The sequence below is a fragment of the Vulpes vulpes genome, chromosome 14, assembly GCF_048418805.1.
Source record: "Vulpes vulpes isolate BD-2025 chromosome 14, VulVul3, whole genome shotgun sequence".
Taxonomy (NCBI): Eukaryota; Metazoa; Chordata; class Mammalia; order Carnivora; family Canidae; genus Vulpes; species Vulpes vulpes.
Genome location: NC_132793.1, coordinates 139,389,125 through 139,401,895, shown reverse-complemented (window position 1 = coordinate 139,401,895; position 12,771 = coordinate 139,389,125). Strand labels below are relative to the sequence as shown.

At 38.6% G+C, this 12,771-nt stretch overlaps 1 protein-coding gene across 1 annotated transcript in view; it reads left to right on the top strand.

The window, feature by feature from the left end:
* Window positions 1–64: 64 nt before the first annotated feature.
* NCAPG (non-SMC condensin I complex subunit G) overlaps window positions 65–12,771 on the top strand; it is a 41,401-nt gene continuing 28,694 nt past the window's right edge. Inside the window, exons 1-9 of the mRNA XM_025997157.2 lie at window positions 65–281; window positions 668–901; window positions 1,736–1,964; window positions 3,912–4,057; window positions 4,331–4,415; window positions 5,807–5,999; window positions 6,479–6,628; window positions 11,022–11,162; window positions 12,152–12,275. Of these exons, the coding sequence (XP_025852942.1) occupies window positions 171–281; window positions 668–901; window positions 1,736–1,964; window positions 3,912–4,057; window positions 4,331–4,415; window positions 5,807–5,999; window positions 6,479–6,628; window positions 11,022–11,162; window positions 12,152–12,275 (1,413 nt within the window). The 5' untranslated portion in view covers window positions 65–170. The remainder of the gene's footprint in view (window positions 282–667; window positions 902–1,735; window positions 1,965–3,911; window positions 4,058–4,330; window positions 4,416–5,806; window positions 6,000–6,478; window positions 6,629–11,021; window positions 11,163–12,151; window positions 12,276–12,771) is intronic.

Here is a 12,771-nt window from a genome sequence, read left to right as displayed (position 1 = left end):
CGCGGACGGGCCCGCCCCTCTGTTCCCGCCCTCGCAGCAGTCTCGCGGTACCTCCTCATCCCGCGGGAGTTATTTGAACGCGGTGGCGGGAACGGCGCCCCGGACCGTCGGAGGCCGGCGCGCCCCTGCGTCCCTGAGCGGCGGGGCTCGCCCCCCCGGGTCGCGGCGCCATGGGGGCGGAGAAGGCGCTGCTGCCGGTGAAGGAGGCCTTCCAGCTGGCGCAGCAGCCGCACCAGAACCAGGCGAAGCTGGTGATGGCGCTGAGCCGCACCTACCGCGCGGTAAGCGGGTCCAGCCTCCCGGGGCCGCGGCCTCCTCCTCCACCGGCCGGTGACGTTCCCCCCGCCCCCCGCGGCGGCCTCGGGGGTACCGGGAGCCCCCGGGGATCCCATGGCTCCTCCCCCTCGCACGGTGTCGCGGCGGCGGGGGCGGCGGGGCCGGCGGGGCCGCCTCCTCGCACCCTGCGCCTTCGCGTCCCTTTTCCTCCCCGAAGTCCTGGTCTCTGCAGAGACATTTGTGCAACAACAATAACAAAAACATTTATTTCCCCCCCCCTTGGCCGGCTTGCCCCCCCCCCCCCGCCTCCCCGAGAGTCCGTCTGGGCTGCGCTCGGGCCCCGCAGCCGTCGGGGGGCGCGGGGGTCGCGACCTGCCGCTCTGCCCTCCAGGTGGACGACAAGGCCGCCTTCCACGAGGAGTTCGCTCGCCGCCTGCGGTGCGCCATGGTGGTGTATAAGCGGGAGCCCGCCGTCGAGAGGGTCCTGGAATTCGCAGCCAAGTTTGTCACCTCGTTTCACCAGTCGGATGCGGACGAGGAGGCGGAGGAGGCGGCGGCGGCGGCGGCGGAGGAGGAGGAGGAGGACGGGGGCATCTTGAATTACTTGTTTACCTTTCTTCTAAAGGTACGAGGCTGAGACTTTGGGGGGTGTGTGTGGGGGTATCGTAGAAAGTCTTGCCGTATTAAAAGGGCCATGGGAGTTGGCCATCAAAATCCTAGAGGAGGACACAGGCAACACCCCTTTTTGAACTCGGCCACAGTAACTTCTTGCAAGACACATCCACGAAGGCAAGAGAAACAAAAGCAAAAATGAACTATTGGGACTTCATCAAGATAAGAAGCTTTTGCACAGCCAAAAGAGTTTGCATGCTTTAGAGGAGGAGATGTCTGTGAATGAGCCTGCCTTTTGTAGGAAGTGTTGGGACTGTCCTTGAGATGAGAAAAACGGACTTTAACTCCAGCGTTAAGCTTTGATGGTCTTAGCCAGTTCTCACCTGGCTTCAAACGAGTTGCCTGTTTTGTTTTGTTTTATTTTATTATTTTATTTGTTTTTTTGAAGATTTTATTTATTTATTCATGAGAGAGAGAGAGAGAAAGAGAGGCAGAGACACAGGCAGAGGGAGGAGCAGGCTCCATGCAGGGAGTCCCACATGGTACTCGATCCTGGGTCTCCAGGATCACACCCTGGGCTGAAGGCAGGTGCTAACCCGCTGAGCCACCCGGGCTGCCCCAAGTTGCCTATTTTAGAAATAAAATGAGGGTTCCTACAGAGGGGAGTGTGCCCTGGTAATTTGGTTCAGGCTTCCTTTGGACTGTGTGTACGGGGAGCCTCACTGTGTGCCGGCGGATCAAGGCAGCAGGGCGCTTTCTCTGCAAGTAGCGAATGACTCTGTAACTTCCCGAATTCCGAACAGGACTCCTGTGATTGTAAATAGATTTTAATTTGTTCCCGTTACAGTCTCACGAAGCCAACAGCAATGCAGTGAGATTTAGAGCGTGCCAGCTCATAAGCAAGTTCTTGGGAAGCATGCCAGAAAATGCCCAGATTGATGATGATTTGTTTGATCAAATTAATGAAGCCATGCTGATTAGGTTGAAAGATAAAATTCCAAATGTGAGGATACAGGCAGTTCTGGCTCTTTCACGACTTCAGGATCCCAAAGATGATGACTGTCCCGTGGTTAATGGTATGTGTAGCTTCCTAAACTCTTTTTCGGTTTCCTTGACTTTGTTAAACTCTTGGTAGACAGGGTTTCTAAAAGATTCTCTCTTTGTGGGGAAAGGTATAGGGTACATATATGACTTAAAAAAAAATACCCAAGTAGTCCCTACCAAACTTAAAAAGTAGGCCAAAGAGCATCATTCACCAGTGCCTTTGAAGTCTGCCCTACCTCCCATCCTACCCTCCGTCAGAGTTCACGATTATTCTGAATTTTGAGTTAATTATTCTCTTGTCTTTAGACACATGTATGTATCTCCTGTCATTTATGCGCTATATGAGTTGTATTTGTTTGCACTTTCGGATCATTATTTCTAATTGTAACATTCATCCATGTTGATATTTACTGTCTTACAGCATTCTGTTGTACGAATATAGCACAGTTAATTATTTCTAATATTGACCGTCTGGTTTCTAGTTATTTTACTCTGAAAAAAATGGTGTTACTGCGAATTTCCTTATCATGACTTCTGGTACACAGGTTAAAGAGCTTTTCTAGGGTATATACCTAAGGGGGACTTGTTAGGATCATGTTAGGATATGTGTACATTTCAGCTTTATTAGGTAAGGTACAAGTGTTCTACAAAACAGTTTACCAATTAATATTCCCAGGAACAGTGCAGAAAAGCATTCATCGGTCATATTCTTTCCAGTGTTTGATATTGTCAGATTTTAAAATTGTTTATCTGGTCGTGTGTGTGATACATTTCCTTTTTATGCATCTTTCCATATATTTAACAGTCAATTGTATTTCTTCTATATAATGCCTATTAATGTGTTCTCATTTTTCTGTTGGTTTGTCTTATTGATTTACTGAAGTTCTTTGTTCTGGAAAGAAATTTTGGATCTTGTGAATTGTAGGTATCTTTCACCTTTAGATAGATAGCTCTTTGTTTTACTTTTTTTAGGATGTCTTCTGCTGGACAGAAATTCCTGATGTCAAAATTAATCAGTCTCTGCCTTTATGACCTCCTTCTCCTCCTCCTCCTCCTCTTCTTCTTCATGATCTGTGCTTTCTATCTTTAAGAAATTTTTCTCTATCTCTGGCCTTGTAAAGATAGTTATATTCCACTTGTCCATATATGCCTAACTATGTTTTGGCCACATTTTCATTTTTTTCTTTGTCCCTGCTACTAGCTTTATTATCAGTTTTGGTAACCGATGATAGTTAAAATATTTGGTGTTAAATGGTACACATAATACTGTATAAAACAGGGACGCCTGGGTGGCTCAGCAGTTGAGTAGTCCTGGGATCTAGTCCCGCATCGGGCTCCCCACATGGAGCCTGCTTCTCCCTCTGCCTGTGTCTCTGCCTCTCTCTCTCTCTCTTTCTCTCTCTCTCTCTCTGTCTCTCATGAATAAATAAATTAAATCTTTATAAAATATATTGTATAAAACAAATATTTAGTAGTCAACATGTACTTAATTATAAAGCTGGGGAAAATTTGAGAAGCAGAGGTGAATAAATACTTAAATACAGGAAATGGATTTTTTTTTTTTTTTTTTTTAGGAAATGGATTTTGTTTCAGGGAGTAAAATGAGAAGTTACTTCCTTTTTCAGGACTCATTAAAAGTCAAAATAATGAGCCCTTTACATTAAAGTCATCTGCCTGCTTTACTGGATTTTCTTTTAGATCTTGAAGAGTCGCAAAGACATAATCTTAATGATGGATTTTCCACAATCTTTAGGGCTTTTTGTTTTTTAGGTTTAGCCTTTGTGCCTAGTCCATTGACAAATTCCTACTTATTAAGAGAACTTGATAGGAAAAAAAATTTCACTAAAATCAAATGTGTAAGACTAAAAAACTTTATCGTTTAAAAATATTGTTAAATATCAAAATGTGAGTTATCTTATGACTGTGGTTAAGTAAATAATAGTTCCTTAGTGTACTGAAATGTATTGCTCTATTTTTAGCATATACTACTTTGATTGAAAATGATTCAAATCCAGAAGTTAGGCGGGCAGTGTTATCATGTATTGCGCCATCAGCAAAGACTTTGCCAAAAATCGTAGGGCGCACAAAGGATGTGAAAGAGGCTGTCAGAAAACTGGCTTATCAGGTAAATAAGTCTAATGATTTGTGTAGACATATTCTTAAAATTATTTTGAAAAATATTTGGCATATAATAACGATTTCTTCAATTTTTGTGGATTTTTATGGACAGGGAGTATATAGATAATTGAGGTAGACTCTTACTGCATTAAATGTGTTACCAAATATTAATTTGTTTTGGAAATTCTGGGTTATTTTCTTAGATGAAGGAGTTATTACTAGTTATGAAATATATAGACTATGGAGTTTAATGACTTACTATTTTTACTTTCTCCTTAAGGTTTTAGCTGAAAAGGTTCATATGAGAGCTATGACCATTGCTCAGAGAGTAATGCTCCTTCAACAAGGTCTTAATGACAGATCAGGTAAGATAGACTTCTATATACAAAACATCAGTAGGGGACACGTGGGGGGCTCAGTGGTTGAGCCTCTGCCTTCAGCTCAGGGCATGACCCCCAGGGTCCCAGGATCGAGTCCTGTATCGGGCTCCCTGCAGGGACCCTGCTTCTCCCTCTGTCCGTGTCTCTGCCTCTCTCTGTGTGCCTCTCAAGAATAAAATCTTTTAAAAAAAATCAGTAGGTTTTGGTTTAGTAGGCTTAGAAGATTTAGAAAACATGTGTCCTTAATTATGTCCAGGAAGTCTGTCACTGACACAGCCTGTCAAAATTTAGCTTGGTACATCATGTAGAAAACATTTCAAAGGGTTAAAAGTCCTGGTAGTTAAAGGAACAGTGTTTGTTTTAATTTTGCTGTGTTTTACAGTTGAAGGAACTGTGTGAAGGCTATCTAGCTAATTTATATCAGAGGTAGGGCAGGATCTTTTTCAACTCTCTCTCTTCCAAAGAAGTGCTGTCTGTCCCCTTTGTGTATGTCTTGGTGGTGATGTGTGCTGTGCTACAGAAACCAATTAAAAATAATCAGGCTAGGGATCCCTGGGTGGCGCAGGGTTTGGCGCCTGCCTTCGGCCCAGGGCGCGATCCTGGAGACCCGGGATCGAATCCCACGTCGGGCTCCTGGTGGATGGAGCCTGTTTCTCCCTCTGCCTGTGTCTCTGCCTCTCTCTCTCTCTCTCTCTCTCTTTCTCTCTCTCTCATAAAAAAAAAATAAATAAAAAAAAATAAAAATAATCAGGCTAGTATAGTTTTCCTACCCTTTTTTTTTTTTCTCTGTTAAAACTAGAGACTGCTTACAGGCATCATGAGGAATGATATATTTTAAATTTCCAGTCCCCATGAAAAGGCTAAGACAGCTTAGTTTTGCTGTAGCAATAAAACTTGAGATTCAAAACATTGTCAGAGGACCAATGACTAGGAGGATGAATTTAACAGTTAAAGTTTGTTCAGTTATACATGCTGGTATGATTCACTACTGCGAATATAGCAGTCATGTAATAGATGAAGTCAGGCATCAGGTGAAATAATCGTTATCATAATGTCAGGACTAATGCTGAAGCCCAGTGAACCCAGGGGAAAAGGAGTGCAGATATTTTTGTAGGCTGCGAGAGTGGGTGGGTATTTGGTTTGGGCCTTTTCCATTTTTATTGGAAGTGAGCAGCATAGTGACTCTTGCAATATTATTGTAGTTTTATTTTTTCTTCCGTATTTTTCTTTGTTCTTCTTAGTCTCTTCTCATTGTTATTGTAAATGTCCATTTCATGTTAGCATTGATCTGATGATATTTAATTAATACAGACAAAATATAGAAAATGGAAGCTAGAGGGAGCCCCTGTTCACTTATATTTCAAATGACTTAACAGATGCAGTGAAACAGGCGGTGCAAAAGCATCTTCTCCAAAGCTGGTTACGTTTCACTGAAGGAAATATATTAGAGTTGCTCCATCGGTTAGATGTGGAAAATTCTTCTGAAGTGGCAGTCTCTGTTCTCAACGCCTTATTTTCAGTGACTCCTCTTAACGAACTGGCAGAAATCTGTAAAAGTGACGATGGCAGGTACATGTTCCTTACTTGAAATGTGATTCTCGTGAACTTCTACAATTAGAATCAGTCCCCTTCTGGTCCTTTTCTGATGACTTCAGATGGTTTTAATAGCTTTTATCTAACTCACCTGTGTTTTCTTTACTGTGGCATGGTGAGTGTCTTTTCTTTTTTATCCCCTTTGGGGAAGAACTCGCTACCTTATCACGGACTACTTTAGCTGCATTCTTTTTCCCCCCCCATTTTGTTACTTTGATGTGTGCATTAGCTTACCATGGAAAGTCCTGCAACATGCTTCCCCATTGTATGACTCTTTTTTTTCTCTTGCTCTAAATATTTTCGTTTGTGAATGTGTCTGGATAAATCAATGACTTTGCAATTAAAAGGATGCTGGTTATAAATCAGGCTTGCTTTTTATTCCTATTTTTTATACTCAGTTCAAATTTTTAACTTTAAGATTATGCTTTCTCTTATTCTCTCCCTTTTAATTGAAGGCAACTGATTCCATTGGAAACATTAACTCCTGAAAATGCTTTGTATTGGCGTGTCCTTTGTGAATATGTGAAATCAAAAGGAGATGAAGGTGAAGCAGTTTTGGAGCAGATTTTGCCGGAGCCTGTAGTATATGCAGAGTATTTACTAAGGTAAAATTTTTTCTTATTATTCGGATTGTACTTTTGTTGCTGTGTTAAGCCTCTAGCCCCTTCCCTCAAAGCCATGTTTGATGACTTTGTGAAAAACCATTTTTTTTGACAAGGCAGAGATAGATAGCAATGTATATTGAGTCTTTCTGAAGAATGTTCTGTGCTGGATGGATAAAGTGCAAAAAGTCAGTGTGTTTAGGGAGATTTCCTTAAAACTGTTAGGATGTGCTTATGAACATTTCTCCATAAAGTTGATAATGATGATGATGTGTTACTCCTTGAAATTGGTTGGCAAACCTTTTCTAAGGGTCAGAGCATAAATATTTTAGTTTGTAGACCTGTGTCACAGTGACAGTTCTGCTGTGTTGGTGCAAAAGCAGCCAAAGAAATATGGGATGAATGATTGTAACTATTTTCCAATAAAACTTCTTTTAACTTTTATGGATACTAAAATTTGAATTTCATATGATTTTCATCTGTATATATTTTCAAATTATGTTTATATCCATGTATAAACAAACTTCCATTTAAAAGTGTATAACTCTTATCCTGCAAACTGAAAACAAGCAGCAGGCTGTATCTGGTGCACGGGCCATACTTTTCCAACTGACAAGGTGAACCTTTGTGGCTACTTTAGTATTAATTAAACCTGCACTATTTGGCTTTTTGTTTTCTAAAAGGATTTTTCAATATACACTTTTTTATTAGTTATTCTAATTTCACTTTAAAATTGTACAAGTAAAACATGAATGCAATTCTGGTCAAAATTCAAATACAGAAATATGTAATGTAGAAGAAAAACGTAGAATTTTTCTTTCATTTCCTAATTCTTCAATTCCATTTATCTTACAATTAACAATTTGTGGAATGTACACTTTTGGCCCTCTTTCTCTACATATATATATTAAAATACACAAAAATTTTAAACATAGCACAATACATGTTTTTGTTTTTTTTTTCCCCCCAACTACTTATATCTGTGGTCATTATATGTTGGTGCATATAAACTTATCACACTCTTAACATATCATTCCATGGTATGATGGCAATACTTAATTTACTTCTCTGTTAATGGACATTTAGCGTGATTCTGGTTTTTTACTGATAAGGTTGTATTAAACCATACATTTTTATATGTTTGGGATTTTGTGGGGTTGATTCCTAGAAGTGGAATTGCTGGGTCAAAGGTTATATGTATTTTCATAGATTTTGGTGGATAGATTTTTAACTTTATGCTTTTTTAAAAAAATATTTTATTTATTCATGAGAGACACAGAGAGGGAGAGAGAGAGACAGAGACACAGGCAGAGGGAGAAGCAGACTCCATGCAGGGAGCCCGACGTGGGACTCGATCCCGGGTCTCCAGGATCATGACCTGGGCCGAAGGCGGGTGCTAAACTGCTGAGCCACACAGGGATCCCCTAACTTTATACTTTCAATGCAGTTTTGAAAAAGCTTCTTCCATATAATATGAATTATAGGCCTGAGTTCTTTTTGTATAGAATGTAATATTTTGCTTATGATGAATGATTCCATGTAAGTTAGGAAGCAAAACTATAAATGCATTTTCATTTGTATGCAAAATATTGAACTAAGGATAAATATCTAAAATTTGAGCCAAAATGGAAACTTACAGCCTGAATTCATTAACATCATAAAAAATATGAGTGAATCTACTGTTTCAATAGTAATTGTTTCAAGCTTCAATATAATTAGAGTATTCATCATATTGCTGTTTGGGCCATGTTGCAGTATTTCCAAAACCAATGAGTTTGATGTAGTGCTTAATAATATGAATTAATATAGAAGTAATAAATACTTATAGAAAATAAGGGATTGTTTCACAGATTAATTCTTAGTTACTGAAATCAACAGGTAAGGAGCTTGGTTCCCCTGGCTCTGAGAAGTTAGGGATTCTTATATTTCCATTGTCACTTAATCTGTGAGTTCTGAAATAGGTAACTTTAATCAACTTTTTATTTAAAAAGAACAAAACTTGGGGATCCCTGGGTGGCGCAGCGGTTTGGCGCCTGCCTTTGGCCCAGGGCGCGATCCTGGAGACCCGGGATCGAATCCCACATCGGGCTCCCGGTGCATGGAGCCTGTTTCTCCCTCTGCCTGTGTCTCTGCCTCTCTCTCTCTCTGTGACTATCATAAATAAATAAAAAAAATAAAAAATAAAAAATAAAAATGTTTAAAAAAAAAAATAAAAAGAACAAAACTTTAAAAATTGTATCTTAATTATTATTGAAAGAACAGTTTAGAAAGAGAATAGTTTTCTTTTTGGAGCAACATCACTAGATAGGATTAGCTTATTCCGGTACTGAAACAAAATTAAATGGAAAAATTGCTTCCTGAAAAATCTCAGAAATATATTTTCAGGCATTTGGTAGCAGAAAGAGGTAGTGACCCAGAATTCTGATATGAAACAAGGTTTCCTGTTAACTGAAGTATTCACATAAAGGAAGAAATCAGGGATATTAAATTTGGCTTGTCAAATTTGAGGAAGAAAAAGAGATGTGAACACAATTTTAGAAAACAACCTTAAATATAAATTCTTGGAGAGAGCTTTAGAAAAAGGCTTTCTTTCTTGAGTGTTCTCCTCATTGTAATGAATGTGTTTAAAAATGGTTAAAAAGAGATGATTTCATGGTAATTAAAATTGGTGGGTACATTTTAGGTTGTATTTATGCAGTTTGAGATTCTTAATCTATGAATGAAGTTATTACTCTGAATTTATTTTAAAAAATACCCTCAGTCTTGATGCTATGCATTGTGCTAAAGCTGGAGTGGAAGAGTAGGGAAGGATTCAAAGATGAGGGGATCCCTGGGTGGCTCAGTGGTTTAGCTCCTGCCTTCCACTCAGGGTGTGATCCTGGAGACCCGGGATCGAGTCCCACATCCGGCTCCCTGCATGGAGCCTGCTTCTCCCTCTGCCTGTGTCTCTGCCTCTCTCTGTCTCTCGTGAATAAATAAATTAAAAAAAAAAAAATCTTCAAAGATGAGTGAAGGTTTTTTTTAGCCTGTTAGAAACCAGCAACTCTACTAAGCTAATGATTTTGATAATTACTAGTTTCTTTCCTTTAGTTTTCTACTAGAACCCAAAGAGCGCTGATGCCCATTGAAAGTCCTATCTCATGGCCAGAGATTTGTGAGCTTTTATTTACTCTTGGTTGTTATTTTAAAGACGAGTCAGTTTATTAAGGACTCGTACATAATTCTGCAGTTCTTATAACTTGATTTTTGTTGACAATTTAAAAATGACATTTTCATCAGGATTGTTTCATATTACTTTCAACCTAAAGGCACCTAGTTGTCTAAGCTTTAACTCTTAATTCTGCCTTTACCTAGGTTTTTTTTGTTCACACAAAAAAGAGAACTCTTGGTAGGCTATTGAATTTTTATCTAGATGAGGGTTGTAAAAGGCTTTAATTTGGGCAGAGGTAATAAGCATAAAAGGGTAGTTGATGCTTATTTAGGAATACCTACAATGAAATAAGAACAATGCAGATATTAGTAGAGCCCCCAAGCCAGGATAATAGAAATTCATGAAGCTCTATTTTTCTGATTTTTTAAAAGGTCATTGTATTCATGGCTTACTTGCATAATTAAAAAAAATTATTCCTACTTTTCTTCTAAACAAAAGAATAATGATCAGTTAGGGATGATGAGTGTGAAGACTAGCTCTTTCTGAAAATTGGGTTTTTGTTAAGGGGGTCAGATACTGATGATACTGAAGTAATGTTACCAATTTGAGAGATATAAATATTTGCCTTTTGAAAATTTCCGATAAGAAATTTGAATCCTTAATTGAGTATATTTTCCAAATTCTTTTTGATTCAAGCCCATAAATTTGTTTGCAAAAGTTCCTAATAGCATAGAATAAACTTAAGTTTATTTTATTTTTTTCAAATTCCACTTTTTTTATTTAAAAAGTCCAGATTGAGCAAAGGCAGAGGCTGCCTCCACAAAGGTCCCTCGGCTGAATGAGGGAGGGGTGGTCAGTACCAGCCCCCTCAATTCTGGGGTGCAGGAATCTGAGGTCACAAGCAGAGGGCCCCGCCCCGGGTATGAGAGCGTGTCCCTGCAGTGTGCCTGCCTGTGTGGGGGCACCTGTGGTGAGCACCTGCTGGGGGTCCCAGCGTGTCAGGGGTGGGCTTTCTCTACCCTGTCCCTGGCCCGGTCCTGGAGATCTGGTGCAGTAGGTGTAACCCTCCCCACACTGGGCGAGTTTAAGAATAAACTTATTCTTTAGGCCAAGTTAGTATAATGTGGTATAAACATCCATATATTTGAAGTGATAGGAACTGAAAAAGACCCTTTTCTGACCACATGGGGAACTGTTTAATGTTTTTTAACAGATTGTACATTTTATTTATTCTGCTTGTTTCAGTTATATTCAGAGTATCCCAGTTGTCAGCAATGAAAAGAAAAGTGATTTTTCCTATATTGGAAATTTGATGTCAAAAGAGTTTATAGGTCAACAGCTGATTCTAATTATCAAGTCTTTGGATACAAGCGAAGAAGGAGGAAGGTATGTCTAAATTTTGGCGCTTGTCCTATTTTGCTTTTCTAATATCCTGTATTCAAACACAGTCTTATTACAGTATGATTAAATATATTTAACCTAGCTCTCTTAAGTGCAATAAAGTTTTCTTTTTCCTCTTATGCATACAGTATCTAGTAGGAGATATACTCGGTGTGGGTATGTGGGTGTATACATACATATATGTTTATATATGTACTATATGTACACACATGTGTGCGTGTATATATGTGTGTGTATATATGTATATATACACATATATATAGTTGACTCGAGCAACACAGGGGTAGGGAGTAAGGGTGCTGATCCTCTGTCCCCCCTTCTTGGAGTCAGAAATCCATATATAACTTTTGACTCCTCAAAAAACAAGTTATTAATAGCCTATTGACTAAGAGCCTTACCAATAAGCATAAACATAAAAATCGACATAAATAGTTAACATATATTTTTTATATTGTATGTGTTATATACTATATTCTTAAAGTAAGCTAGAGAAAACCTGTTATTAAGAAAATCATAAGAAAATAAAGTACAATTTTGTATTTATGGTATTGTACTGTATGGGCAAAAAGGATGCATATAGGTGGACCTGTGCAGTCCATGTTGTTCATATATATGGAAACACAAGTTCCTTATTCAGTTTTTTCAGAATAAATCAATAAAATTACAGATTTTGCTTAAAAACCTCTATTACAGAGAGTTAGTAAATACCGTTAAAGATTTGATTCACTTCTAATATTTTGTCGTTTCATCATGTTGATTTATGAAAGGTTGTAAGGTCATTTATAAAGTTTTTTTTTTTTTTTTTTTTTTTTTTGCAGATAGGAAATTTTTACGTAGTCTGTACGTGTTTTTTTGTACCTATAGTATTAAAAAAAGAAGTGAGACAAATGTAATTAAATCTTCAGAATAAATGTTAGAGATAAGATAGGTTTCTACTGTCATGTTTAAATGAACATAGTTCTTTTTGAATGCAGGAAACGACTACTGGCAATTTTACAGGAGATTCTTACTCTACCCACAACCCCAATATCCCTACTTTCTTTTCTTGTTGAGAGATTGCTTTGCATCATTGTAGATGATAATAAAAGAATACAAATTGTAAGTAATTTTCCTCATTGTTGATAAAGGTTAAAAGATTGTGGTCAGTGGTATTGAGGATTATCTTATTTTCTTTTCAGTATTTTTTTATTTATCTTTAATTGCTTTTTGTTTTAGTCATGTTTATTTTTTAAACTTCTTAAAACTAAATCTCTCCCACACACACATTTAAAAAGTTATCTCCTTCCTTCCTATCATTTTGTTGAATCAGATTGAAATAAAAGAGGTTAGGGAATAGGGGACACATTGGTCTTTGTCACTAGAGTGTTTGAGAGGTTACTCAAGTTATACATATTTAGGTTCAGATCCCTTCTGCTGCTTTGTGACTTTGAGCAAGTTATTTAACTTATTAACCTTTTTACTTGTCTGCAAAATGAGAATACCAATAAAGCCTGCCTTGTTCAATGATATAGTGTGCATCATGTGCTTGGTAAATACAGAAATAAATGCTATCTATTGTAATACTATTGCCAATATTTTTTCTGGGGTAGCCAAA